At 32.6% G+C, this 27,024-nt stretch overlaps 1 protein-coding gene across 1 annotated transcript in view; it reads right to left on the bottom strand.

Moving 5' to 3' along the window:
• Positions 1 to 13,275, bottom strand: part of LOC108908781 (retinal homeobox protein Rx-like) — a 145,235-nt gene extending 131,960 nt beyond the window's left edge. Inside the window, exon 1 of the mRNA XM_018712919.1 lies at positions 13,089 to 13,275. Coding sequence (XP_018568435.1) covers positions 13,089 to 13,275 — 187 coding nt within the window. The remainder of the gene's footprint in view (positions 1 to 13,088) is intronic.
• Positions 13,276 to 27,024: the final 13,749 nt, after the last annotated feature.

The raw sequence follows: 27,024 nt of genomic DNA on the forward strand, positions 1-27,024 counted from the left end.
TGATAATTATAAATGACTTCCTTTTCTATTCGGATCTATTACATTATTATAATACCATTCATTATGTCAATTGTTGGTTTGGTGGTATAACAACTCGTGATTTAAACACAAATCCAAATTAGAATCGAGGAAGTAGACAGAAGCGCAGCACAGAATTGAAATTTTGATGACTCACAGGAACTGAAATATTTGGAATTTCTTCAGTTCCTTATTCACGTTCTGTGACCTACATAATTTAACCAAAGGCTCCTACATCCTACACCTATCTAACAGTACATTCAAGGCTGTTGTTAAAGTACTCAGAAAGTGCTTTCTGAATACATTTAGAGAGTTTGTGAACGCGTAAATCTTTTCACAAAATATATAACGAGAAATTTGTAAAACGCAATATTTATTGTCAAATGAAAATTGTTTAAAAATATCAACCGGTTAAAGTGTTTTGGGAGATATATTAAGAATTAGTAAACAAGGCAAATGTTCCATTTTCACGTCTTTACTTAGATAAAGCATTTTTAGGATACAGTATGACTTTTTGTTAAATAAGTCACATGATTATCAAACCCTTAACTTGTTTTACAAACGTTAATACTTTATTACGCAAAATAGTATTGAAATTGGGGTATTTTATAATACTTTCAGACTTATTTCCAAACATTATCATGTCGGTTTTATTTTCATTTAATAATAGACTATGTTCTCGCGCGACCATTCTTATTGCATATATATCTTCATTGACATATTCCGAAGCTAAAAGTGTATTAGATAAGTGAAAAGAAGAATATAGTATAGTGAGTATCATCAGCGTACTGATGCATTTTACAATGTTTCAAATAGGAGGCGAAGCAGTATATATAGAAAATAAAATCGGCCCAAGTATACTACCTTCAGGTACGCTCTTACTCAGTATTTTATAAGATGAAAATTTATTATTTAGAAAAACCCTCCGGCGTCTACCATAAAGATAATTTTGAAAAAATGAAATAGCAGCTGGATTAAGTCCAAAATATTTGAGTTTTTGTAAAAGAATTTCATGATTTAATGTGTAAGTCGAGCAAAATTAGGCATGTGTTTTAAGTTATTATCATTTGCGAAAAAAATTTCATCAGTTATGTGCAGAAGTACAGTGGTGGTACTATGTTTTTCTCTAAAACCCGATTGAGTTAAGGGCAATATCTCTTTCTTTAATAAATAACTACTTGACTGCGAGTACACAACTTTTTCAAAAACTTTAGATATAGTTGGGAGTATACTTATCGGACGAAATTGGGTAATATCTTGAGGGTTATCAACTTTAGGTAAAGGTAATATGTTAGCATCTTTCCAAGCAGATGGAAACGTTCCTGTCTTTAGACATGTATTAATGATAAATGTAATATGTGGTAGGTATTAAGTGTGGCATAACTATATTAAGAAGCCTCACAATTAAATTAATATTATCAGAGCCTTTAGCTTGAGTTTTGATAGTACTTATTGTTCTATTTACCTCCTCAGTTGTTACTTCAGAAAATGAAAACCCATCATCAGGAAAAATGTGTATGAAAATATGCACAAGAGAGTAAATTAATAACTAGTGAAGGACATCATTTTGAACATAATACGTAATGTTTTATTGCAAATATGGCAATATAGGTTACCAATTTATGAATTTGAATTTGCAGCAAAGAGCAATGGTTTGTAAATTAATGTAACTTTTTCGTAATGTTACTTTAAAAGTAAACTGCCTATGTTTATTTTGTCTATATATTTTATAAATTCTCTGTATTTAAATAAAAATAATAAACTGTTATAGGTTCACATCATACCCATTTTGCTTTCATAGTAAATATTTGCAATTCCTTCTTTAACAAGTGAAGCATATCAACGGAAAAACAAAAGTATGTTTCAGAAGTATGTATGTACTACTAGTACTACCTATTTTTAAAGAAAGTGATCGTTTATCATTAGAAAACTATAGACCACCAACTCTTCCTCTCAGCTTTTCAAAGATTTTTGAATATGCTTATTTAAAGCGTTTGACACATTTCTTAAACAAAACAAGTGTTTTTTTGACTAATAACCAACACGGATTTCGTTCAGGGCGGTCCACTATACGGCTTTTTACGAAGAAATCATTAGATGTATTGATGCAGGCGAGTACCCTGTCGGGATTTTATGTGATCTTAGTAGGGCATTCGACTGCGTTAATCACGATAATTTACCTACCAAACTTTATGATTATGGCATAAGAGGTGTTCCGTTGAACTGGTTACTGTGTTTTTTAAAATTTTGGAAACAATATGTCTCCATACAACATATTAAATCCGATACTTTGAATTAAATCAATTCTGACTATAGCTTAATTGAAATGGGAGTACCGCAGGGCTCTGTTCTGGGACCTGTGCTTTTTATTTTATATGTCAATTCACTCAATTCAATAGAAAATTTAATAGGTAACGAAGCTTTTACCATGTATGCCGACGATTTATCTTTGATTATTTCAACTACCTCGGATAAAAATCTAAACATCGATATTAATAAATCGATTGAAAATATATGTGCATGGTTTAATCAGAACTAAACTAAATAAAACGCAAACGATAAGATTTCATAACAGTCAGAGAAAATGTGACGACCTAACAATAAAAATTAATAACTGTATCATTGAGAATGACGGAATGATGGAAAGTGCATTGCAATCATCTCGTTTCCACCTTGAGTTCAGTTCAACCACTTCACTGGTTTAGGGATTTCCATCTTATCTTACCAACCGTGAAGTGTTGGTTGTCTACGCTCGATGGTCATGTGTCTTGTAAACATTTAGGATGAAGGCTCTGTAGTAACTGCGGACATATTATTTCCTTATGTCCATGTGATTTTCTGTTACCCTAATTACCCTTTCTTGAATCTTATATTCCACTTTTTTGTTGTTGTTTTTTGTATCATTAAGAGAATAATTTCCGTGATTTTACCATTTAATTTTTGTTTGTCAAAATTAAAAGCCTAAGTTTTAGCAACAAACGTCCAAATTGTATAAAATAAAACCTACGACGTCATTAGAAAATGTTTAACAATGGAAAGAATGATGGACCAGTGTTCCAAATTACACCATTAATTGACATATCCGATCCAAAACAGTTCATCCTCTGGCAACACATCACCGTAAACATGATTAAAACTAATTTCTCAACATAAAATTAATAAATTATGTAATATTCCCGTATCTCAAACTAATTTGCCTAATTAATTCGGTTACTTACTCACAAAGAATCAACTAGCTGTATAATTAGCCTGGGCATTTTTTATTCTTAATTAAGTTTAAGAAGTTATTCGTTCCCGGTGTTCTTTCAATTGGAGTCACGACCGCCTCTCGAAGTGCTTTAACTGGCCTCTTATTTATTTCTATTTTTATTTTTAAATTCGCTCCGGATTAAAACTCACTGAAGTGAGTGCTTAAAATAGCCCACAGTCGGTTTTCTCTTAGCCGTAATTAGTGTTTATTTAATGTAACGCCAAAAGCATCGAAATAGTGATAAAATTAGAGGGAAATAATGCAGCGTATCTGTTATCGCCTAAATCTTTGCTTTTTCTTTAGAAAATTTACCATTCAATAAATAAAACAGATGTAGGTAAAAAGCAAATAGATATTTATAATTAAGGTACCAACAGCAGTGCACATGAATTTTTTATAATGTGCTTGTATATATCTTTTATTATATTCGCTTTAAAAACATTAATGGAAAAAATATAGAATTTGACAAATATAAAGGTTGGTATATTTTCATAGCCTGTATCATTTGTCGTAACATATTTTTAATCGTATTTCCAGCTATTGAAAAGTAGCAATATGTTTTGAAGTGATTTTTTTATGAAAGACGTAGGCTCATGTAAATGACACTATTTTTTAGAAAACATGGAAGATACTTGAGCAGTGAGTGATGCTGAAAAATTTAAGTACACTGAAAGAAGTGGGCTTATTAAACTGTTTATCTAGAATAATGTGTATAGCGCATATTAAAACTTTTATAAGCAATATACAACTTTTATTTAAAAAAAGCGATCTCATTATTCAATGAATTTAACTGGAAGGTGCTTAATACACCTTATGCATCTATGAAATAAAGGTTGTAATGAATTACTAATACATTATTAGGTGTTATAGACTTTATATTCCAATTGTATAGTAGGGAAGATTTGTTGTATAAAGACCAGTATCCGAATTTGTATATAACAATTGTATTAACAGAATTATTCGTTCTTATACTGAATATGTTTACGTTTTTAACGTGTAAAACGCATCTTATAATGGTTAAGTGATCGTCACCTCTCGGTGCATAATCGGTTATGATCGTTGTTAAGTTATATTCATAGTCTTGTAATAATAATCATATGTCAGACCCGAGAGCGAAGTGCGCCGACTCAATAAGAAACCTGGCTATTCCAGCCGCTGATTTAGGGTTCGCCGCACGAGCTCATCCCTTCTAAGATTTCAGTAGCATGCTATGCATGAAGCAGAACGGTACTCAACTATCTTATACAGTCCACTTTTATTGTCCATACATGTTCAATCATTGTCAAAATAAACACACAAAACCACAACGTCTTTATTATCTTTACTCAAGAAGAGAAAATACAACAATCGTAAAATTTCCGACAGTCCGCTGTGCATCGACTTACACACGTCTAGTTTGATGAAAATGGACAGTATATGCACATGTTTTGTGGGATACATGATCATATCGCGTTGTGTGAAATGGAAAATTATTATGTAAGTATCTAACTGTTTTATGGCTTGTAATTGTTTTGTTTTTTCAAATGTAAATCTTGTCTAAATCTTAAAAATTATTATTTTGTAGGTCCTATTAGAAATCGCTGATGTTAAGTTTTACATAAGATGGAGGAACAGAAGGTTAACGGTGACAAAGAAGAGCATGGGTATAAAGTCAATCAACCAGAGGAAATAAAATTATATGGAAAGAAGCTCAACCTTTCTGGGGATGCTTCATTCTTAAGGTGGAAGAGTTATAGTGCAAATTCTCATGTAATACAAGAAAATACGGGTGCATCGTTGCTAAGAAAATAAACTGGACAGTTTTGGGAGCGATTTGTCATCATTTTTAATGCTTAAAAGTATGTTTTATGTATGTTTACATTAGAACCTTAGCTTGTAATTACAGTTATCCAATAAAATTTCTGAAAACTTAATGACATATATTTTTAACATACAGAGTATACAACAGTTTAATACATTTATTATTATAAAACTTATAACCAGTACTAGATGTTCTAATAACGATATGGAACACTTTAATAATAGTTATTGCTATTATTTCGTAAAGGGCATATAAAGGTTGTATATTAGTTATACAATAATTTATTAAAGAATAAGGTTTATAGTCACTATACAACTGCGCTAGCAATATGCGTTTTATATCCAATATTCACCTGTTTAACTGTCACGTATAGTATACAATTGTCTTATAATGGCATATAAAATTATAATAAAGAATAAAACGCATTTCTTTCAGTGTACTCTCAATACGATTAGGTTGAGTAGAATATCATAAGTACCATTTATACATTGTTTAATTTAAGTAGTCGAAAACATGTTAGTTTTCATCTATATTTATAATTTAAACCTATATATAAAGTGCATGAATTAAAATAGTTTGGAAATATATTAAACTATCAGTCTTAATATTAAAAGTATACTGAATCGCAATCCGCTACTTAGAGATTGCTTCTATACTTGTGTATCTATGTCCGGCTCTAGTTATATTATAACTATGTATATTAATATTAACAATGTTTTCCAGTATACGTAAAAATAAAGTACAACGTTTGAAGCACTTTGAAAAGACAACCAGGAAAATAAAGTATGACAGGATAAGGATATATAAGACCAGAACAAATCACGGAGAAGAAAATATAGAACAACTAGAGGTAAGATTGCAGAATTGCAGTAAGAAAAATGGAACCAGGGCAATAGGAAATATAAGCAAAATTTATATTTTTTGGTAAAACTTCTGGAAATATTTTATAAAAATTATTCGCTGAACTTTTGTCAAGAATCATTTTGAGCAAAGTCTTTTTTGTTTCCTAATTAATTTTTTTCGGAATTTATATTTTCTTTCTCGTTTCCTTCCATTTTAGAGATATCTGCTTCTATTTAGATTACTAAACTCTCATGGTTATTGTCAATAGCAATAGTCACTAACAATAACATTAAATAGGATTATTCGTCAGCCGAATACACCAAACACATAGGGTTTCTAAATTGTTGATCTTCATCAGTATGCCGTCAACCGACGAACAATCAAGCTGTTTAGATTTTTTTAATTTTGAAAGGAGTAAGTACAAATAAAAGATGTAACTGATAGCTACATTGACCTACAAAACGGTCTGAAAATGGCAGAAAGTGATCTATCTGTATTACACTGTACTATGAAAGCTTGACCATCACCTGTGGTGACGGCCTATAGTCCATAGAATGGTTGTTTCTTTCAACTTAAAACTTTGCTTTCATTTTCATAGGGGCAACACTGGTCATGTCAGTCAGAGCACCTGCAATACAACATGTCACTCTCTGCTATTTTTTTGGCCTCTTTGTAGGTCTCAGGCAATTAGTAGCATTGGCTACTAGATGTTGATTGCACTTACATTTTTTATTCGTAAACATTGGAATGTTATTGGAGGAAATTCATTGGAGGCCTTATCCAATTAATATCTTACTCAAATGAGATAGAAACTGCATTGAAGTTTATTCACTATTATTTTTCTAATTAACTAAATGACCTTTATTGTATAGGGATGAAAATGTTAATGGAATCCTATTGGATATCTGTTTAAATGTTATTGCAAGCAAATTATTTGACATTTTATTAAGATCCGCTGAAGACCTCACTAAAGTTGGTTAGAAATTGTATTCAAATGTGTGCACTACCATTTTCTAATTAAGTAAATGATACAGTGATGATGCCCAAGTGAATTCTCTTTGAAGAAGAACGAAAATTTATTGGGATCTAACTGGAAACCTATTCGTTCTACATGATATGCACATATATGCCACGTATATGCATAGTCAGGCACTTAATGCAAGTAAAAATGCCTATTTGTGTCTCTTGTATGTATAAACTATACTATTCTGAGAATATACACTCAAAAGAAACTCAGTCCCTTAGTCAAAATGACGCAGATGTCCTTATAATTGAAACAGCAATAGAACAATTTAATGCAACAAATACAACTATTGTAGTTGGTGAAGATGTTGACTTATTAATACTACTCACTGCAAGGACTCCAATTGATAAAATTATATACTTTTTAAAACCTGGAAAGGCTCAACAGCGAACAGAAATATATTCTTCAAAAAGTTTATCTGCTTATCCAAAATGCCAAAACCATATCTTATTTTTACATGCGATAACCGGCTGCGATACTACATCAGCAATGTTCAGAAGGAGTAAAACATCAGTATTAACTTATTTGTAAAAAAAATATTTGATTGATTGCAGAAATTGATTCTCCACCTCAAACAATAATCACAAAAGGAATTCGCTTTTTCCTTACTGTTTATGTAGCTCCAAAAAATATTGATTGTATAGATAAATATAGATATTTAACTTTTGTAAAAAATACACGAAACAAGAAATAAGTACAACTATCTTCTCTTTCTCCAACATCGGCTTCTGCTAATCAACACTTGTATCGAGTATACTATCAAGTTCAGACATGGCTAGGCAATCATCTGAACCCAGAAGACGGGGGTTGGAAATTAACAAATAATACTTTGGAACCGATTCAAACTTTACTTCAACCTGCTCTGGAAAAACTCCTAAATACTATTTTTTGCAATTGAAAAAAAGGTTGTAGTGCTAAATGTGGCTGTAGAAGAGTAGGGTTACTGTGTTCTCCAGCATGTACTAATTGCCAAAGCCAGTCTTGCTCAAATGTCCAATTGAATACAANCTAGAAAAACTCCTAAATACTATTTTTTGCAATTGAAAAAAAGGTTGTAGTGCTAAATGTGGCTGTAGAAGAGTAGGGTTACTGTGTTCTCCAGCATGTAGTAACTGCCAAAGCCAGTCTTGCTCAAATGTCCAATTGAATATAAGAGACAAAGATTCATGTGATTTCGATGAAGAGACAGCTGATTCGTCTTCATTTGAACAATTTATGAAGATCCAGCAAGAAAAACAGGAATAAGAAGAAGAACTTTTGAAGTCGACTTTGAGCATGAATCAGATTAAAATATCAAAAGAAATCAGTTAACTACAGTTAAAGTCAATAAACAATATCAATATTAATAATCATCATACAGTTAAAAGAGTATTGTTTCTGAAAATTCCGTCATAACAGTTCGTGGAGTAGGCCTACCGGGGAAACCACGTTAAAAAAACGTGTCAAAGTATACTACCTCGCAGGTGGTGTGGAAATGTGTGCATATCATGTAGAACGTGACTCATTCCACTATTAGAATCGCGATATCTCAGGAATGGTGATTCTTCTCTTCATTTTTGTAGATAATTTTATGATCTATAATTTTTGTCTGGACTACTTTTTTGATAAAACCTACCGTTTTCGAAAAAATCCAAAAAACCTCAAATTTTTACCTTTGATTCGGAATAACTTTTTTTAGCACACATGGGATCGATAGGGACTTTTGACACTTTATTTCTAATGGTGTACCCAAGGTTTCCACCAAAATTTAGCTCTGTCGGAATTTTCGTTATTTGAAATGTCTATTTTGACCGGGCTAATTGGAATCCAACTGGAAATACATATATTGGAATTATATTGGAGGCAATTGATTTGAGACCTTGTCAAGATCTTAATGAAACTATTTAGGAACTTTTATAGTTAAGTGTCTAATAAATTTTTCTTTGAAAAACAACTTATTGGAATATAACTGAAAACCTATTGGAATGTCATTGGAAGCAACTCATTCGAGACACTGAAAGTTTCCACCTTGTCGTCGTGCTGATAAAATCCTTCCCACGCCAGAAAAGCGACCCAACAACACAGCTTGAACAAATGCAACAGTTACATTAAGAACATTTAAAAAGTACTATGGTGCCTTAATTTAATAACATACGGACGAAATAAAACGAATCGACGTCCGAGTGATTTTACCCCACGGTATCTGATGAAATAAACGTTAATTGACGCGTTAATTAAAATATGAAAAGGAACGCCCATCAATTTGTATCTCAATAAAGCGCTAGATTTTTTTTTACGTCGTGCAGACGGTAGTTGCTGGCCGCTGGTTAATGTATACAAATTTAAATCAATTAGCCTACCAGATATTAAAGATAAATGGATTGCCTTGATGGATATGATTAGTAAATTGCTTTAATAAAAATGTGATGTGGCTACTATTTTAGTGGTAAAGGCATGTTTAACTGACAGTTCTAATAAGGACCTGTGGTACCTCCCGTCCTGGATAATTTAATGGGTTTTAGTTTTTATCAGCCCGTTGGGACCGATGGTGATGTTCCGCTGGAGTACCGCTTGTTTTAATAAATTATAGTGTTGGGCTACGGATGGATCAGTTTAGATTCTAACAATTTCAAGTAATTTTGGATCAGTTGCTTCTAGCATATAGTTTTTTACTTATAGTCGTTGACTGTTATTGAGAGGATATTCCAGAAAACCAATTAAAAAATAACTTTTCTATTCACATGTAAGGATTTTCTCTTAGTTTGGCCGATACGAAAGCAACATATTTTCTTTTTGGAAGTAAAAATGAAAATAGAACGACATTAATTAATAAACATATTAAAAGTGGTTAAAAATGTATTAATAATGTCCTATTTAACAGTTAATTTTAAATAAAATTGAATATATACATAAATATACAAGATGTTTATAAAATATGGTGTAGTATGGTAATAAAAGAAATGCCATTTAGCTTATTAATTGCAGCAATCCCATAAAGAGCTACTTTTTTTCAAATAAGAGTCAGAGAAATAGAGTTTTTTTATATTAAAAAAATATTTTTTAATAGGTACTTACTTTAATTGGTGGAGCGGCGAAATTTCTAATCTCATGATAGTTATACCACAGTTATACTGTGGCACCAACATCTATAAAATTGGTTGGTAAGCTATTAGCGATATTATGGAAGACAACTGCTCTGCTGACAAAAACTCTCTCCATCCAAACATGTTATATCTCACTCAGCAATAATACAGAATCAATATAGATATAATCTATACAAATATTATTGATGAAAAAAAAACGTAAGTACATAAATAATTAAATAGTTATATAATGTAAACTTTCAAATAAATTATTTCGTATCTGTTATTTTATTTAATTATTTAAATAAGTCAGGCATGTGTTTTTCATTTATACTATTTGAAAAATTGTTTTAATCTTTTTAGATAATTATTCTTATACAAGCCTTCATAAATGTTTACAAGCCTCGTGACCACCTAGCTTAGACAACCAACATTGCAGGGCTGGTACTGGTAACAAAAATCTCTAAATCTTGGCGTCGCCAATTCGTTTACAATAAACAATGACAAACCGTTATGTCCACGCTCGAGACAATGCAATCGCTGAATGGTTGAATACAATCTTATGAAAATTTACACCAAACACAGCCGGTGCAACAGAATGTTGTAATCTTCATTTCAATGTTCTAATAATTTTTAATTTTACAGGAATTTCATACCCAACATGAAGGAAACAAAATTATATATAGGTCACATGGCTTGTGAAGATGTAATGTAATTCAGCGCCGATCGGGGCATTAGTCCGCAGGGTAGTTGTTTCCTACAACATCGTTAATAACTTGTCTTTTTGGCAAACCTATAGATGTTGGTGTCAAAGAGTAGGTATATATGATCTCATCAAGTGACGATTTTAGGAAAGTTTTTAGATTTGGTTTGAACATTTTTAAAGTAATGTAAAACTACGAAAGCTATTATTAAAAATTTGTAACTAAAAAAGTAAAATACACCATTGTTGGCGTCTCAAATTAATTATAAATACGCTAGAGAAATATACATGGATAACAATAACTTTTCTTAAAGTGCAACAAAATTTTGTTAACATTAACGTACACTGAAAGAAATGGGCTTATTAAACTGTTGTTAAATTATTCGTTCTTATACTGAATATGTTTCCGTTTTTAACGTGTAAAACGCGTCTTATAATGGTTAAGTGATCGTCACGTCTCGGTGCATAATCGGTTATGATCGTAAAATTTCCGACAGTCCGCTGTGCATCCACTTACGACTATTACACGTCTAGTTTGATGAAAATGGACAGTATATGCACATGTTTTGTGGGATACATGATCATATCGCGTTGTGTGAAATGGAAAATTATTATGTAAGTATCTAACTGTTTTATGGCTTGTAATTGTTTTGTTTTTTCAAATGTAAATCTTGTCTAAATCTTAAAAATTATTATTTTGTAGGTCCTATTAGAAATCGCTGATGTTAAGTTTTACATAAGATGGAGGAACAGAAGGTTAACGGTGACAAAGAAGAGCATGGGTATAAAGTCAATCAACCAGAGGAAATAAAATTATATGGAAAGAAGCTCAACCTTTCTGGGGATGCTTCATTCTTAAGGTGGAAGAGTTATAGTGCAAATTCTCATGTAATACAAGAAAATACGGGTGCATCGTTGCTAAGAAAATAAACTGGACAGTTTTGGGAGCGATTTGTCATCATTTTTAATGCTTAAAAGTATGTTTTATGTATGTTTACATTAGAACCTTAGCTTGTAATTACAGTTATCCAATAAAATTTCTGAAAACTTAATGACATATGTTTTTAACTCATACAGAGTATACAACAGTTTAATACATTTATTATTATAAAACTTATAACCAGTACTAGATGTTCTAATAACGATATGGAACACTTTAATAACAGTTATTGCTATTATTTCGTAAAGGGTATAAAAAACGTTGTATACTAGTTATACAATAATTTAATAAAGAATAAGGTTTATAGTCACTATACAACTGTGCTAGCAATACGCGTTTTATATCCAATATTCACCTGTTTAACTGTCACATATAGTATACAATGGTCTTATAATGGCATATAGAATTCTAATAAAGAATAAAACGCATTTCTTTCAGTGTAGAATTTATGAGTTAAATTTTTTTTGCGGTTCCAATTGAGATCGTAACAACTATACTAATGTGCCCACATTTAGTATTATATTTTTTGTTATTTTAATTGTTCTTTAAATATACACCTTGTCAAATTCTCTGATCCTTAATCCAAATATTGAAACTATAAGTAGGTATTTTACAAACTGATATTTGATGGATTTGATGCAGTAAAGCATTTTTTATTTGTCATTCAAATACGTTCTACCAAATGTGAAAACTACAGGTACATTGTAAAGAAAGAAGGAAGGCAAATGTTGTAGCAATAAACATAATTAGTAAAGGTTTCAACAAATTAGAAGATAATTATCTAAATATTACTGATTGTGAGTTCAAACTGATGAACACGACGAAATAACTTATTTGTCAAAAAATTTGAAACTTATAATCATAATCATCTAATGTTACTTTTCAAATAGCTTGTAAGTAACCTGTGGAAGATTGGTAGTGTCCCAATCAAAACTCTTTTATTCTTGGTATCTTGTGTTAACATATACATAAAATTTTCAAAAATTTGTAAAGAAATTCATATACCACAAAAGGTCTCTTGTATATTTGAGCTATAGATATGTGTTTACTTCCATGAATTGTACAGAACTGACAGAAATATTAAAAATCTATAAAATACAAATTATGTAAACAAAAGAAAAAAGTGACTATGTCGAGGAAATATGGTTTTAGAAATCAAATGCCGGATGATCAGAAGATGATGTCACGATGAAGAAATGTTGATTTAGAAAACAAGGAAGGAGGGATCGTGATATTAAATCAATGGACCAGGAAAGTCTTTGATGAAGAACGAGAAATGGTCCCAAGGAATTTAACAATGTTTTTAATATAGTTTATCACTTAGGTAGGTAAAATTTCATGCGCAATATCTAGTGAGGTATCAATATCGTAACATCTAAGAGATACGTGGGGTTACAGTCGTTAACAGGAAGCAAGCATGCCAAATACACAAAAAGGTCACGCTTACCGGCGCTCTCACCGTTCCCGGGAGTCTGGGCCCTCTCCACGTCTCCGTCGCTCTTCCGGACCAACCCGAGGATGTTGTCGATGGTGTGTCTAGGCCCGGAATTCGGACTGGCCACCATCCTCATGGGCTTAACGTCCAACCCGTAGCTGAGCATACTTGAAGTATCTTCACAACGATCCGAATCCATCGCGCGCTTTTAACTGACTGAAGTTGGCAGCCACGCTTCGGTACCCAGGGGCGGTTTGGAGGGCGGGGCACGCCCGCCTGGGCCAATAAAACACCGCCGACATCCATCATGGAGTCTATAAGGGTAAACGGAGGTGCCCGCCAACTCTAATAAGCTCTGTGCCGTAAATTTTATGGTGTAAAGACCTCAAATTGGTGACAATAGTCAGAAATTAAGTTCGGTAAATGCTATTGCTACTTGTCTTTAAGTGGGGTTAACCAATAAAATGCATTTATTAGCTTAATACATTAACTTAATCCGTTCGAAGTGGGGAACTAGGCTATTCGGTGGCTGAAAGTATTGTATTGTAGGTAGGCAGTTATAAACAAATTGGTGAGTACCTAATTGTTTGCCCTGCCACTGCAGACCTTTCCCAACGGTTACGGTACGGTCTCAAAGTGTCAACACCTCCAAAAACTTTGGTTTCTTGTTGTGCCACATCTCGTCACCAATTAGCTACAGTGACAATAGTTACGTTTTAAACTCGTCAGTTTACAACGTTAAGAACATAATAGCTGATTCTTTCTAAACTCATCTAGGTATATGAATATATTTCTTCCAATAATCATAATACAGAATATTCGTATGAATGAATTTTGAAAAAAGGATTTTAAGTAGATTTACAAACAAAGAATTTAAGTTTTTGCTAAATTCAACATGGTAAAATAAACTTAATTAGGTACTTATTGAATAAGACTAGATATCAAGGTTGCCAATAACATTCCTGGAATTTCTTAAGGAAGTAGGTACACCAAAAATGATAGTATTGAGATGTTCGACCGCAACTTATACAGTTCTTTATTTTCCCAAGTCCATTAAAGGACAAATAAATGGTTTGATTTAGGATTTGCTGCAGCAAGGATCATAATTTGATTTATACACTGAAAGAAATGGGCTTCTTAAACTGTTTATCTAGAATAATGTGCATAGCGCATATTAAAACTTTTATAACAAATATACAACTTTTATTAAAAAAAAGCAATCATCTCCATACTCATTATTCAATCAGTTTAACTGGAAGGTGCTTAATACACCTTATGCATCTATGAAATAAAGGTTATAATGAATTACTTATACATTATTAGGTGTTATAGACTTTATATTCCAGTTGTATAGTAGGGAAGATTTGTTGTATAAAGACCAGTATCCGAATTTGTATATAACAATTGTATTAACAGAATTATTCGTTCTTATACTGAATATGTTTCCGTTTTTAACGTGTAAAACGCATCTTATAATGGTTAAGTGATCGTCACCTCTCGGTGCATAATCGGTTATGATCGTTGTTAAGTTATATTCATAGTCTTGTAATAATAATCATATGTCAGACCCGAGAGCGAAGTGCGCCGACTCAATAAGAAACCTGGCTATTCCAGCCGCTGATTTAGGGTTCGCCGCACGAGCTCATCCCTTCTAAGATTTCAGTAGCATGCTATGCATGAAGCAGAACGGTACTCAACTATCTTATACAGTCCACTTTTATTGTCCATACATGTTCAATCATTGTCAAAATAAACACACAAAACCACAACGTCTTTATTATCTTTACTCAAGAAGAGAAAATACAACAATCGTAAAATTTCCGACAGTCCGCTGTGCATCGACTTACACACGTCTAGTTTGATGAAAATGGACAGTATATGCACATGTTTTGTGGGATACATGATCATATCGCGTTGTGTGAAATGGAAAATTATTATGTAAGTATCTAACTGTTTTATGGCTTGTAATTGTTTTGTTTTTTCAAATGTAAATCTTGTCTAAATCTTAAAAATTATTATTTTGTAGGTCCTATTAGAAATCGCTGATGTTAAGTTTTACATAAGATGGAGGAACAGAAGGTTAACGGTGACAAAGAAGAGCATGGGTATAAAGTCAATCAACCAGAGGAAATAAAATTATATGGAAAGAAGCTCAACCTTTCTGGGGATGCTTCATTCTTAAGGTGGAAGAGTTATAGTGCAAATTCTCATGTAATACAAGAAAATACGGGTGCATCGTTGCTAAGAAAATAAACTGGACAGTTTTGGGAGCGATTTGTCATCATTTTTAATGCTTAAAAGTATGTTTTATGTATGTTTACATTAGAACCTTAGCTTGTAATTACAGTTATCCAATAAAATTTCTGAAAACTTAATGACATATGTTTTTAACTCATACAGAGTATACAACAGTTTAATACATTTATTATTATAAAACTTATAACCAGTACTAGATGTTCTAATAACGATATGGAACACTTTAATAACAGTTATTGCTATTATTTCGTAAAGGGTATAAAAAACGTTGTATACTAGTTATACAATAATTTAATAAAGAATAAGGTTTATAGTCACTATACAACTGTGCTAGCAATACGCGTTTTATATCCAATATTCACCTGTTTAACTGTCACATATAGTATACAATGGTCTTATAATGGTATATAGAATTCTAATAAAGAATAAAACGCATTTCTTTCAGTGTATATTAAACATTTATTATGGTAGCTAGAATAGGCGTTTTAAACATTTTTGATGATGAATAGGGACATTTTTCTGATAGAAAATAAAATATAATGAAAATACTTAGGATTTCTAACACATTTTCATGCTGTATACCTATGCATCTGCTTTTTATACACGCACCAAAAATAAAACTTACAACATAAAGATTTAAAAACAGTAATTCAATATTAGTGTTCAACTGTTGAAACAAACTTACGAAAATGATGCTCTGGGTCGTGCGAATGGTTGCAGCAAAATTTCTTCCTCCGTTTGGTAATCGAACAATAGAAAGAAAATCGTATGGCCGTTTGTTGGCAATGCAATGACAATGAAACATTCCTTCAAAGGATCACAACGAGAGACGAAAGCTGGATTTACGGCTACGACATCTATAATCTATTCAATTGTGAACAGAATCGTTAGTGGTCAATTGAAACACAGTTAAGAATATTTTTTATGCAACTACGTAACAATTAAAATTTTTGAAGACTTTACTTTGCATTATATCAGACAAAGATACAATTAAAGGAAACGCAACGTACTTAATTAACAAATAAACAACGTCTCTGAGCTAATTAAAACTGTAAGAAGGCATAGACTTTGCTTGTAAATTTTCATTATCACTTACTTTTTGTTCTGTAAATAACTCTTAATGACCCCAGTTGTAATTATACATAAAACACGAAATAATTCTTTTTAAAGACAGATGTAGGTACTATTTTTGGTATACTTCTAAATATAGGCTATGTTCAGCGAATGGTCGGACCAGTCAAAATCGTTCAGCGGACAAATATTTCGTTGGTCAGCCCAATAAGCTGATTGGGAATATTGGGCAGGTTTTAATACAGTGACTAAAGGCCGTTCAGCGAATTGTTTGACTAAAGAAGTTTAAGCGAACTAGTCCGACCATTCGCTGAACACAGCCATAACATATAATTTCATTCACAGTAGATATCTAAACTTAACATTGTGTACCTACTTGAGGAATTTTTGTATTTACGAAAAAGAAATAAATATTAGGTACCTACTTCAATCAAAGAACTACCAGTTGTATGGATGAAACGAGTTCAATTAAATAGGTGTATGTACATCATCAGTAGTGTATAGGGTGTTTCTATTATGTGTCGTGCGTTTATGTGACAGTATACATGAGATTAAAGAAAGGTTCTATATAACACTGATATCAAATTTACAAAATAAAAGAAGTTGCTTATGGAAAATTAACTTACTTTAACAAAAATATGGTACTTATCATCCATCTATGATGTTAATTAGTACGTATAACTCAAGTCTAGGTAATATTTTTTTTTACAAAATACAACTCTTGTATCCAACGTATTTAGATATGGTAATTGGTCCATCTAACAAGAAGTATGGTACGTAATACACGATGAAATTACTGCCCTTACTCTTCCGTTTCAACTATGTTTTTGGTAAACGTTGGAAGAAATGGGATGGCCTGCTCGCTCATCGGATATGAACCCTTTAGACTATTATATCATATGAAATCATTACTATATTAAAATGAAATTGAACACAAAGAGTACCTATAACATCGTACACAAAAAAAAATTGCAGCTGCTCAGAAATAAGAATAATACCAGGAATTTTCCAACGAATAAGACAATGTAATCCGTTTATGTTCTTACAAACAACAATGCATTTGTAACATTACGCGAATCAAATAGTAGGTAACTATGCAACTATGATGTTGTCAAATCAATCAGAAAATCTTTAGATTTGAAGAAATCGTCTGTATCTATACATATACAGGGTGTTTCAGAAATGCCTCCCGTAAATTCAGGGGGTGATAGTACGACAAAAAATAAGAATTTTTTGTCTTATGCACTGAAAAAACAATTACTTTCTATTAAAGCAATCGGTTGTTTTGAATGCAGTTAGTTTACATTTATGCTGGTTACATTGAGTTAAACCAGTTACATTCAATACAAGTCATTTGATTTGTTTGAATTAAAAAAAGAAACAGTTTACAATAGGTTTGTCTATAATTAACAAATTAGATTTAATATAACCATTTATGATTTTAGAATATTTGTTAGGCGAATTAAAAGAATAAATTTTTAATACAAATTTATATTCGTTTTTATTTAATAAATATTATTTTATATTGGCCTATCTAACGTTACAATTAAACTTTAAAGGAAAATTATTCCAAATATATAATTTCTTAAATGTGAACCAGCTGGTTATAAAAGTTAAATTTTTATATAGTTTAAAACTATTATCAGTTCAATAGTAAAATATATTATTTAAAAATTATTCCAATCACGTGACCAAGTTGTGTTCTCCCCTGACAGTCGTANTAATTTCCATTATTAACAAGACATATTTTGCTGCTTAATTTTTTATGTAATACAATTTGTAGGATGAAGATAGAGCATAATTGTGGTACCAGAAGGGGGCAAACGTTAAATACGAAAATTGTTCAACAAAAGCAAAAGGAGTTTTTTTTTAGTATTATTTGTTGTTATATAATTTGACTAAATAAGTATAACATTTACATCTGAGTTACAGTTAAATTGTCACATAAATAATGATATGCTCTTATGATAAAATTTTTAAGTAATGAAGAGAATATACAAGGTGTTTCAGAAAGACCTCCCGTAAATTCAAGGCGTACGACAAAAAATAAAATTTTTTGTCTTATGAACTATATGTCTATCTCCTCTTGTTTTCGAGATACAGAGCGACAAAGTAAAATTTTTTAAATAGAATTTTTACGAAAATTTCCAAACGGCGCGAAATATTTTTATGAAATTTGGTATTCCGGGGTTTTGAAGGATGCTAAATACGCTGGTCTAATTATTTTTTGGATATTTCTTAGAGGGCGCTAGCTATGCTACATTCCTATTACGTTTTAAGTTCTATTTTTTTTTAAGGTTAGGTTTTTTACCATTCGAGCTTCAATTTCTAATATACAATTTTATTTTCCAAAAATAATGTACTTTTGTTAGCGTATTTGAAGTCCTTAAAAACCCCGGAATATCGAATTTCATAAAAATATTTCGCACAATTTGGAAATTTTCGTAAAAATTTTATTTTAAACATTTTATTTTGTCGCTATCTATCTCGAAAACAAGAGATAAACATATAGTTGATAAGACAAAAAATTGTTAGTTTTAACCGTACTATATCACCCCCCTGAATTTACGGGACGTCTTTCTGAAACACCCTGTATGTAACTATTTTTATTCTTAATCTGTCGATTAGTTTTCAAGAAGTTGTTGATATTTTCTGTAAAGTAAAAAAAAATAACTTTAAGTCTGTAATTAAGTAAATTAAGGCAAAACTGAAACAAAAATTATAAACTGATTTCAGTGAGAGCTGGTGAAAATTTATTTGGTAATAAAGCAAGATAATGAAATTAGGTAAAAGTATATTATAAAATGTAGTAACGCAGTAATAGGAGCCGAATTAGACTGGATTCAACTATTGGTTCGAATCCCGCTATAAGTCTGTACCAGGGATCTATTTTCCAAAAAAAATAAAATCGTACAGTACCTGTTATGTCATCAATTACTTTTTATCATTCGCTATGGCTATTAATTTTTTTTTTTAGAAATTTGTAGCCCCACATTGATGGCACATAACTCCGTCTGGGCGCAACTCTGTATAATATAGGTAAGTGTGGTTAAATTAGGTACAATTTTTCCAAGCACTCGTGCACGCGCCTATTCTGTGTCGGTTCTTATGTGGGACACTCTGTATACTTCATTTAAACGCTTAGTTTAATAATTTCTAATGGTAAAAATGGCCTTCATAAATGCTTACAAGCCACGTGACGCGGAGATTGGGCATCCAACATTTTATGGTTGGTACTGTCAACTAAAAATCACTAAATCTTAGCATCATCTACGCTCGAGATGTTGCGATCGCTGATTGGTTGAATAAAATCTCGTAAAAAATTACACCAATCAACAGCCGGTGAAAGAGAATGTTGTTTTTATGTAATCTCGACCTTATTGTTTTAATAACACAGCCTCACAAAAAAAAGTGGCAGGTCCGAAAGACAAGACCATGGTATCCATATGGTTTTGGGGTCGCTGAATCCGAATTCAGTGTCCGTTTGACACGATTAGCTCTGGTTTAAGGTCAGTTCAAGGTCAAATGTAGAAAATCAATTGTCAACAACCTGAACCTATGTATCTATTTTTCAACCTATGTATCATTTTTGTGGTCGCTGAATCCGAATCCGGTGTCCGTTTGACGCGATAAGGTCTGGTTTAAGGTCAGTTCAAGGTCAAATGTAGAAAATCAATTGTCAACAAACTAAACCTATGTATCTATACGTTTTTGAAGTCGCCGAATCCGAATCCGGTGTCCGTTTGACTGGATCAGATCTGGTTTAAGTTCAGTTCAAGATCAAATGCAGAGAATCAATTGCCAACAAAGTAAATATACATATCTATAAGTTTTTGGGATCGCCGGATCCGAATCTGATGTCCGTTTGACTCAATCAGATCTGGGTTGAGGTCAGTTCGAGGTCAAATGTGGATAATCAATTGAAAACAAATTAAACTTACATATCTATACGTTTTGGGGGTCGTTGAATCCGAATCTGATGTCCGTTTGAAGCGTTCAGGTCTATTAAATACTTTCTAATAGAAATAGATCAATCAACATACGAAAGATACTTATATAAATATTTTGGTTTTAAACCTAAGTGAAAAATTTGATTGGGTTTGAGCAGAGAGAAAGGTTTCACCACGACATTAAAGAAGGGACAAATTTGGGTGGCAATGAAACTATCACTAATATTGTTAGTGATAGGTACTAGTGATGACGAATATATTCCATATCACGTTGTGAAAAAGACAGGAACAATATCACAAAAAAAAGTAAATTTTGTTCGAGATTTGGGCCTGGCAGAGAATTGAGCAGAATTCCTAATATTATGGCTAAAAAAATACTAAGCAAGCCGGAAAAATAAAAGCTTTTTACTATCAGTACAGAAATAAGGAATATTTTTCTAACTATGAAGAATTTTCCTTAGGTTAATACAATGATATTGTTGGTTAAATCACTTCAAACATGGATGTTATAAACCTAACGCACATTGAAATAAGAGTGCCATATTTTGAGGATAGCTTTACATAGGATCAAATACGAACAACATAAATGGCTTTTCATTTGACCTTGAACTGAACTTAAACCAGATCTGATCGAGTCAAACGAACACCGGATTCAGATTCGGCGACTCCAAAAATGTGTAGATACATAAGTTTAGTTTGTCGACAATTGATTTTCTGATGATTTAACTGCTAACGTGAAGAAAATAAAATTAGTTACAAACAAAATTACTGGTCACGTGACATTTACTCCTTGTTTTTGTACAGCAGTACCGAAAATTTGCAACCACGGAAAGAGGTATTTTCCCCTTCGTATAAAAACAAATGGCTATTTACAGTTCAACAACAGCGTTGTATACTTTGATTGATTTTGGAAAGTACTCAACCGAGAAACGATCTGTATGCAAAAATTCATTTACGCCCGTAACAAGCACAGAGAAACCAATAAAGAAAATCGAATAAAAATCAGCGAGTCCATAAAAGTTAATAGGGTGAAAAATCATTTGTTTGCGATTAAAAACACTATCGCATCAGCAAATCGAGTTAAGGACGGCACAAAGAAAATAAAACAATCGAAAAACGAAACATCCACATTGCACACAGCGAGACGCAGAGTAACAATGTGCCAATTTGGGCTTAAACGGGCCATTGTAGTTGGAAATATAATAAAAGCATTTTTATAGCGGCTCCCATCTGCCGTCATATCTTGGAACTAATCGCATTACGTACTCCATTTTTGAAGCGCCCTGCCTCCAGCTCGCAATTCAATTTAAAAGTCATTTGTACTATGCAAGAATAATGTTAGCATCGTTAATAATAATAATAATTTCATTTAGTACTCAGGCTGCGAAAGGAGATTACCTACAGCGACGCCCGTCCGTTTAAAAATGAACGCTGCGAACGCGCTCGGTGGAGACGCTTTATAATTTTTAACACCTTATAAAAACGGCGCAAGGCACTGCATCAAAAAGTAAATTTATTACCCCCTATAAGGAAACACAAAAGGAGCGAAATTGAAGCGAGATTGGAGCGCAGCGTTTGGAAAAGATCTGTTCAGCGTTTTGATATTTGAAATTGTGTTAATTTGCACGATGATGGATTCGTTGCATGAGACGAAACGGCGTCCGTTGATAATTGATAAATAACACAGCCACACAAAAAAATCACTGAATCCAAATCCGAGGTCCATTTAACCCCATCACCTGAGGATTTTTCATAACCTCAAAAAAACCGATATTCTTTACAATTAAACCATATCTATAACTTTAAGACTCAAACTTCCAACGCTAAATCCAATTAACCAAATCCCATAAACATTTAACCCAATGATAAACCCAATAACCTTATAACCCCATAACCCTATAACCAAGGGAATAAATTATAGGCAATCTTTATTATTGCAAAACATCACATAGGTGAGGACTCCTTGAAAACCCTAGTATTCAAACCCAAAATACATCCTATACAGGGTGTAACTAAATAAGTGTAAAACATTTAAGGGGGTGATTCCTCATCGAAAAAAAGATAGGATCTTTCATATAAAGAAACTTCATTTTAGCATCCCTTGTTAAGATACAACCCCTTAATTAACCTGACATTTTCTACTACCAAAAAGACACTTAGCCAGTAATTTATTTGGTTTACCCTATGGTTGTAAGGGGTGGAAAACGCAACCCCTAAAATTTATTTCCAACGTAATTTTTTGTCTTATTATTTTTTTACCATTTAAAAATTTATTTCCGATAGCCTGTTTCATTCTAAAAAAAAATGTCTCTTGAATTTTTTGCCCAAATTAAACCAGTTCGCAGCAAAAAATTATTTTACGAACAACTACAGAGATACATCGTCATAAATGCGGACTGGATTTACTGTTATTTTGTAGTTACTACCTGCATTAAATGATTAAAGGGGAATAATCAAAACTAATTTAATAATAACAAAACATACAACATGTAGAAATCATAGTAAATGTTCAATATGTCTACCTTCAGACATTACGCATGCGTCTAGACGTCGGCGCATTGAGCCACGTATTCGCTCAAATATTCCTGGAGTCTCTCTAATTACCCTGCACGCATCGATAATGCGGTTTCTTAAGTCCTCTACATCGCGAACAGGAGTACGATAAACCAAATGCTGCAAATGGCCCCAAGTAGACAAATCCAGAGGATTGAGATCCGGGGATCGAGCGGGCCAATTCTGTGGTCCTCCTCGACCTATCCACTGATTTGCATATGTTTCAGTTAAATGCTGACGTGCTACTTGACTAAAATGGGCGGGAGCCCCATCATGCATAAAAACCATATCCCTTCTGACGCCCAAAGGAACTTCCTCCAGCAGTACGGGGGGATGCACTTTTCTTAAAAATTGAACGTATGCCTCACCATTTAATCGAGGAGGTAGAAAATGAGGCCCAATTAAATAATCCCCAATAACTCCGACCCACACCTTAAGAGAAAACTGTTCTTGATGGTTAGTTTCGACAATAGCGTGATGGTTTTCATCAGCCCATATGTGGTAATTATGAAAATTAATAATCTTGTCCCGAGAAAAACTACATTCGTCTGTGAATTCGATCGTCTTCAGAAAGTCACGATTTCTTCTAATCATTTCCAGCATCCAATTGCAAAATTCAAGACGGTTCGGAAAGTCTCGCGGTAACAGTGCCTGTACTCGTTGCAGATGGTAAGGGTATAAGAGATGTTCCTTTAAAATTCGAAATACCGTCATATGATCAACATTTAGCTGGAAAGCAATCTTTCTAGTACTGGTAGTAGGTTGTTCTTCTATCAAATTAAGTACTGCTGCCTCAAGCTGTGGTGTTCTTACTTCTCGATGGCGACCACAATCCTGCGTTCTTTTGTTGAATGAACCATATTCACGTAATCGTTGATGAAGTCAGACAAATATTCTATGTGAAGGATGCTGCCGTTGAGGATACATTTCAGCATATCTTGTAGAAGCTTCTAACCCATTCCCCTGCGACAGACCGTAAACGTAATGCATATCAGCCATTTCCTCATTTGTGTATGCCATTTTAATAACAAGTGAATTATTAAAGTAACAAATTAAGAACAGAACAATACACAATTAGTATTACTTCAATTTCAAAAATTTACAAACTGACAGCTTGATTCCAATTTAATTGTCAGTATCGCTAATGGCGGCCTACTAGATAAATTAGTTTCGTATTTTCGTTTTATGGCGATATGTATCTTGTTCGTAAAATAATTTTTTGCTGCGAACTGGTTTAATTTGGGCAAAAAATTCAAGAGACATTTTTTTTTAGAATGAAACAGGCTATCGGAAATAAATTTTTAAATGGTAAAAAAATAATAAGACAAAAAATTACGTTGGAAATAAATTTTAGGGGTTGCGTTTTCCACCCCTTACAACCATGGGGTAAACCAAATAAATTACTGGCTAAGTGTCTTTTTGGTAGTAGAAAATGTCAGGTTAATTTCAATATTGTAACTTGTTTAGTGCTTTTGAAAAAAATTGTTAAACAAATTTTATGTACCCCCTTTAAGGGGCTGTATCTTAACAAGGGATGCTCCAATGAAGTTTCTTTATATGAAAGATCCTATCTTTTTTTCGATGAGGAATCGCCCCCTTAAATGTTTTACACTTATTTAGTTACACCCTGTATATTGATTTAGTCATTTCACATGTACGGTCTTTTGATTTAGTCATTCTAGTAATATAATTATCTATTGTTATCCTTTGGATTTTCATTTCATTTAATCTAGTCAAGAGAGATTATTAACATTATAATCATTCATTTATTTATTTTAATTTTATTGATTAATTTATCTGTCCTACAAATTATTTTTTTTTCAAAAGCTGTTAATCAGATCGTGCAACCACTTCGTGTTGTACATCGCGTAATGCTAATGTCGACGCGCCGGTCCTAACCAATTAAAGTTATAAAAAAAAACTAGATCGACTGTAGCACTCGGTTCTTTGGTTATGAATTGTAGGATCATGGGGGTTTTGGGATTTGAGTGCATAGGTTTTTAAGATATCCTCAACCACGTTAACGATTAGCCATAATACATATTGCCTATGATTTATTAGTTATAAGGTTATGGGGTTATGAAGTTACGGGGTTACGGATAGGGTTATGGGAATTTTTTGGGTTTGAGTACTTGAGTTTTCAAGGAATCGTCAGCTACGTAATTGCATAATTTGCATGTGTGGAGTAATGAGAATCCTAGAGAAACACGACAATAATCACATTACCTTATAGCCACACCAATCAATATCTTAGGTAACCGGAGAAAACTATCACCCAGTATATCGATTCGACTAAAGCTTTAAAAAATAATATGCCATTATACTCCAAATAAATGTGCCAAATTTTAACGCGATCGGTAAAAGGGTTATGAAGTTATTAATTAAATTATTTTTAATTTTGACAACTTTGAAGGTCTGTAACTTAAAAACCAAAAAATTTTTATTTAACTTTTTTTTCGTAGATCGTATTTATTTATCGTCGTGAATATGCAGTCAAACGTTGTCGGTGAAACACCATGTATAATTTAATAATAATGGAATCCATATCTATACCTGATACAAGGAAAACAGTTTACAATCAATTTAAAGAGAAGTGGTTGACAAGATACGGCAGTCAAACAAATTCTTTGACAATGAAAAATATTTTATCAGGAAATTAGTTTCATTTATACAGGGTGTTTCAGGATTAAGTCGACAAACTTTAAGGAGAAAAAAATCAAGTATAATTTTTTTTCCAGAGACGCTTCATTTTCGAGATATAGGGCGTTAGACTTCTAAATGAAGAAGGATATTTAAGCCAAATTTGGCATGACACATCTTCTTATAAGATACCATTTTTCCATAGAAGCAGAAGTCCCGCAAGCAACCAGTGGCGGAGTTATGGAGACTCAGACTCCTTAAATTAAAAAAAAATTAATACGACTCTAATGAAAATAAAAAATGATGCTGTTTTTAGATAGAACAGTTTGTTATTGACAAAAAGTGTAGATTCACTTTTTTTCCTAACTCTTATAGTTTCATGGCAAAATTGTTTTTTCGGAAGGGTGCTTTTGGATTCTGTCGATAAACTTTAGAAAGACGTTCCTCATAAAACCCAAAAAAATATAGTACCTATTAAAATTGGTCTTAATCTCGAGTATGTGTGAGTCAAATAAGCTTCTTTGTCTCCCCTTCCCCTAAGTTTAACCAATAGTATTAAAATTATTTAGGAGATGCTTCGTTTTTGAGATATAGGTTGTTTTTTTAGAAAAAAAATGATGTTGATGAAAACAATCAAATTATTTAAGTACCTATAATCTAATGGGACTATGTCGTAATGCGACAACGTAACGACCCTTGCAATACTCTTAAATTTTTTCAGGCGGTTTGTAGTCACTTCATTTACATGTGTTGTGTACTTTTAAATAAAATAAGATGGCAAACAATACCTGAAAACTTATTTGTAAATTGAAACAACCAAAAAATTACCAATTAATATTATACCTAGACAAAGCGAAAAGTGAATAAAAAATGAAATGATTTAAAAAATATTTTTTTCAAAATGGGCGCCTCCGAACTGTAGACAACCACGACATCTTCTAATTATGGAGGTAGTAGCCGACACTGAATTGGAGTTAATTCTCGACACGCTTGGACTATTCACTGTCTTAGATCTTCTATGGTATCAAACTGGCACCTCGTAGACTTTTGTTTAACAGCACCCCAAACGAAATAATCCATCGGTGTCAGGTCCGGTGATCGTGCGGGCCATGCTGCAGGTCCTCCACGACCAATCCATCTCCTGGGATAATTAATGTTTAACCACTCCCTAGGACCTCTACCAAAATGGACAAGACAACCATCTAGTTAAAACCAACTGTTCATTCGAGTATTAAGCGGAACTTCTTCGAACAGATCTTGAAAACCATTTTCAAGGAACTCTGTAAAAATGCAGCATTTAACCGATGCGGAAGGAAGTAGGGACCAACTATAGTGTTGTCCAACACACCCAACCATACGTTACATTGGAATTCATGCTGAAAACTATGTTCCCTTACCGCCCGTGGATTCTCGTAGGACCAAATATGGTTGTTCCTTTGGTTTAAAATTCCCCTTCGAGTAAATGTTGCCTCATCTGT

This window comes from Anoplophora glabripennis, unplaced genomic scaffold (genome assembly GCF_000390285.2).
Source record: "Anoplophora glabripennis isolate ALB-LARVAE unplaced genomic scaffold, Agla_2.0 scaffold400, whole genome shotgun sequence".
NCBI lineage: Eukaryota > Metazoa > Arthropoda > Insecta > Coleoptera > Cerambycidae > Anoplophora > Anoplophora glabripennis.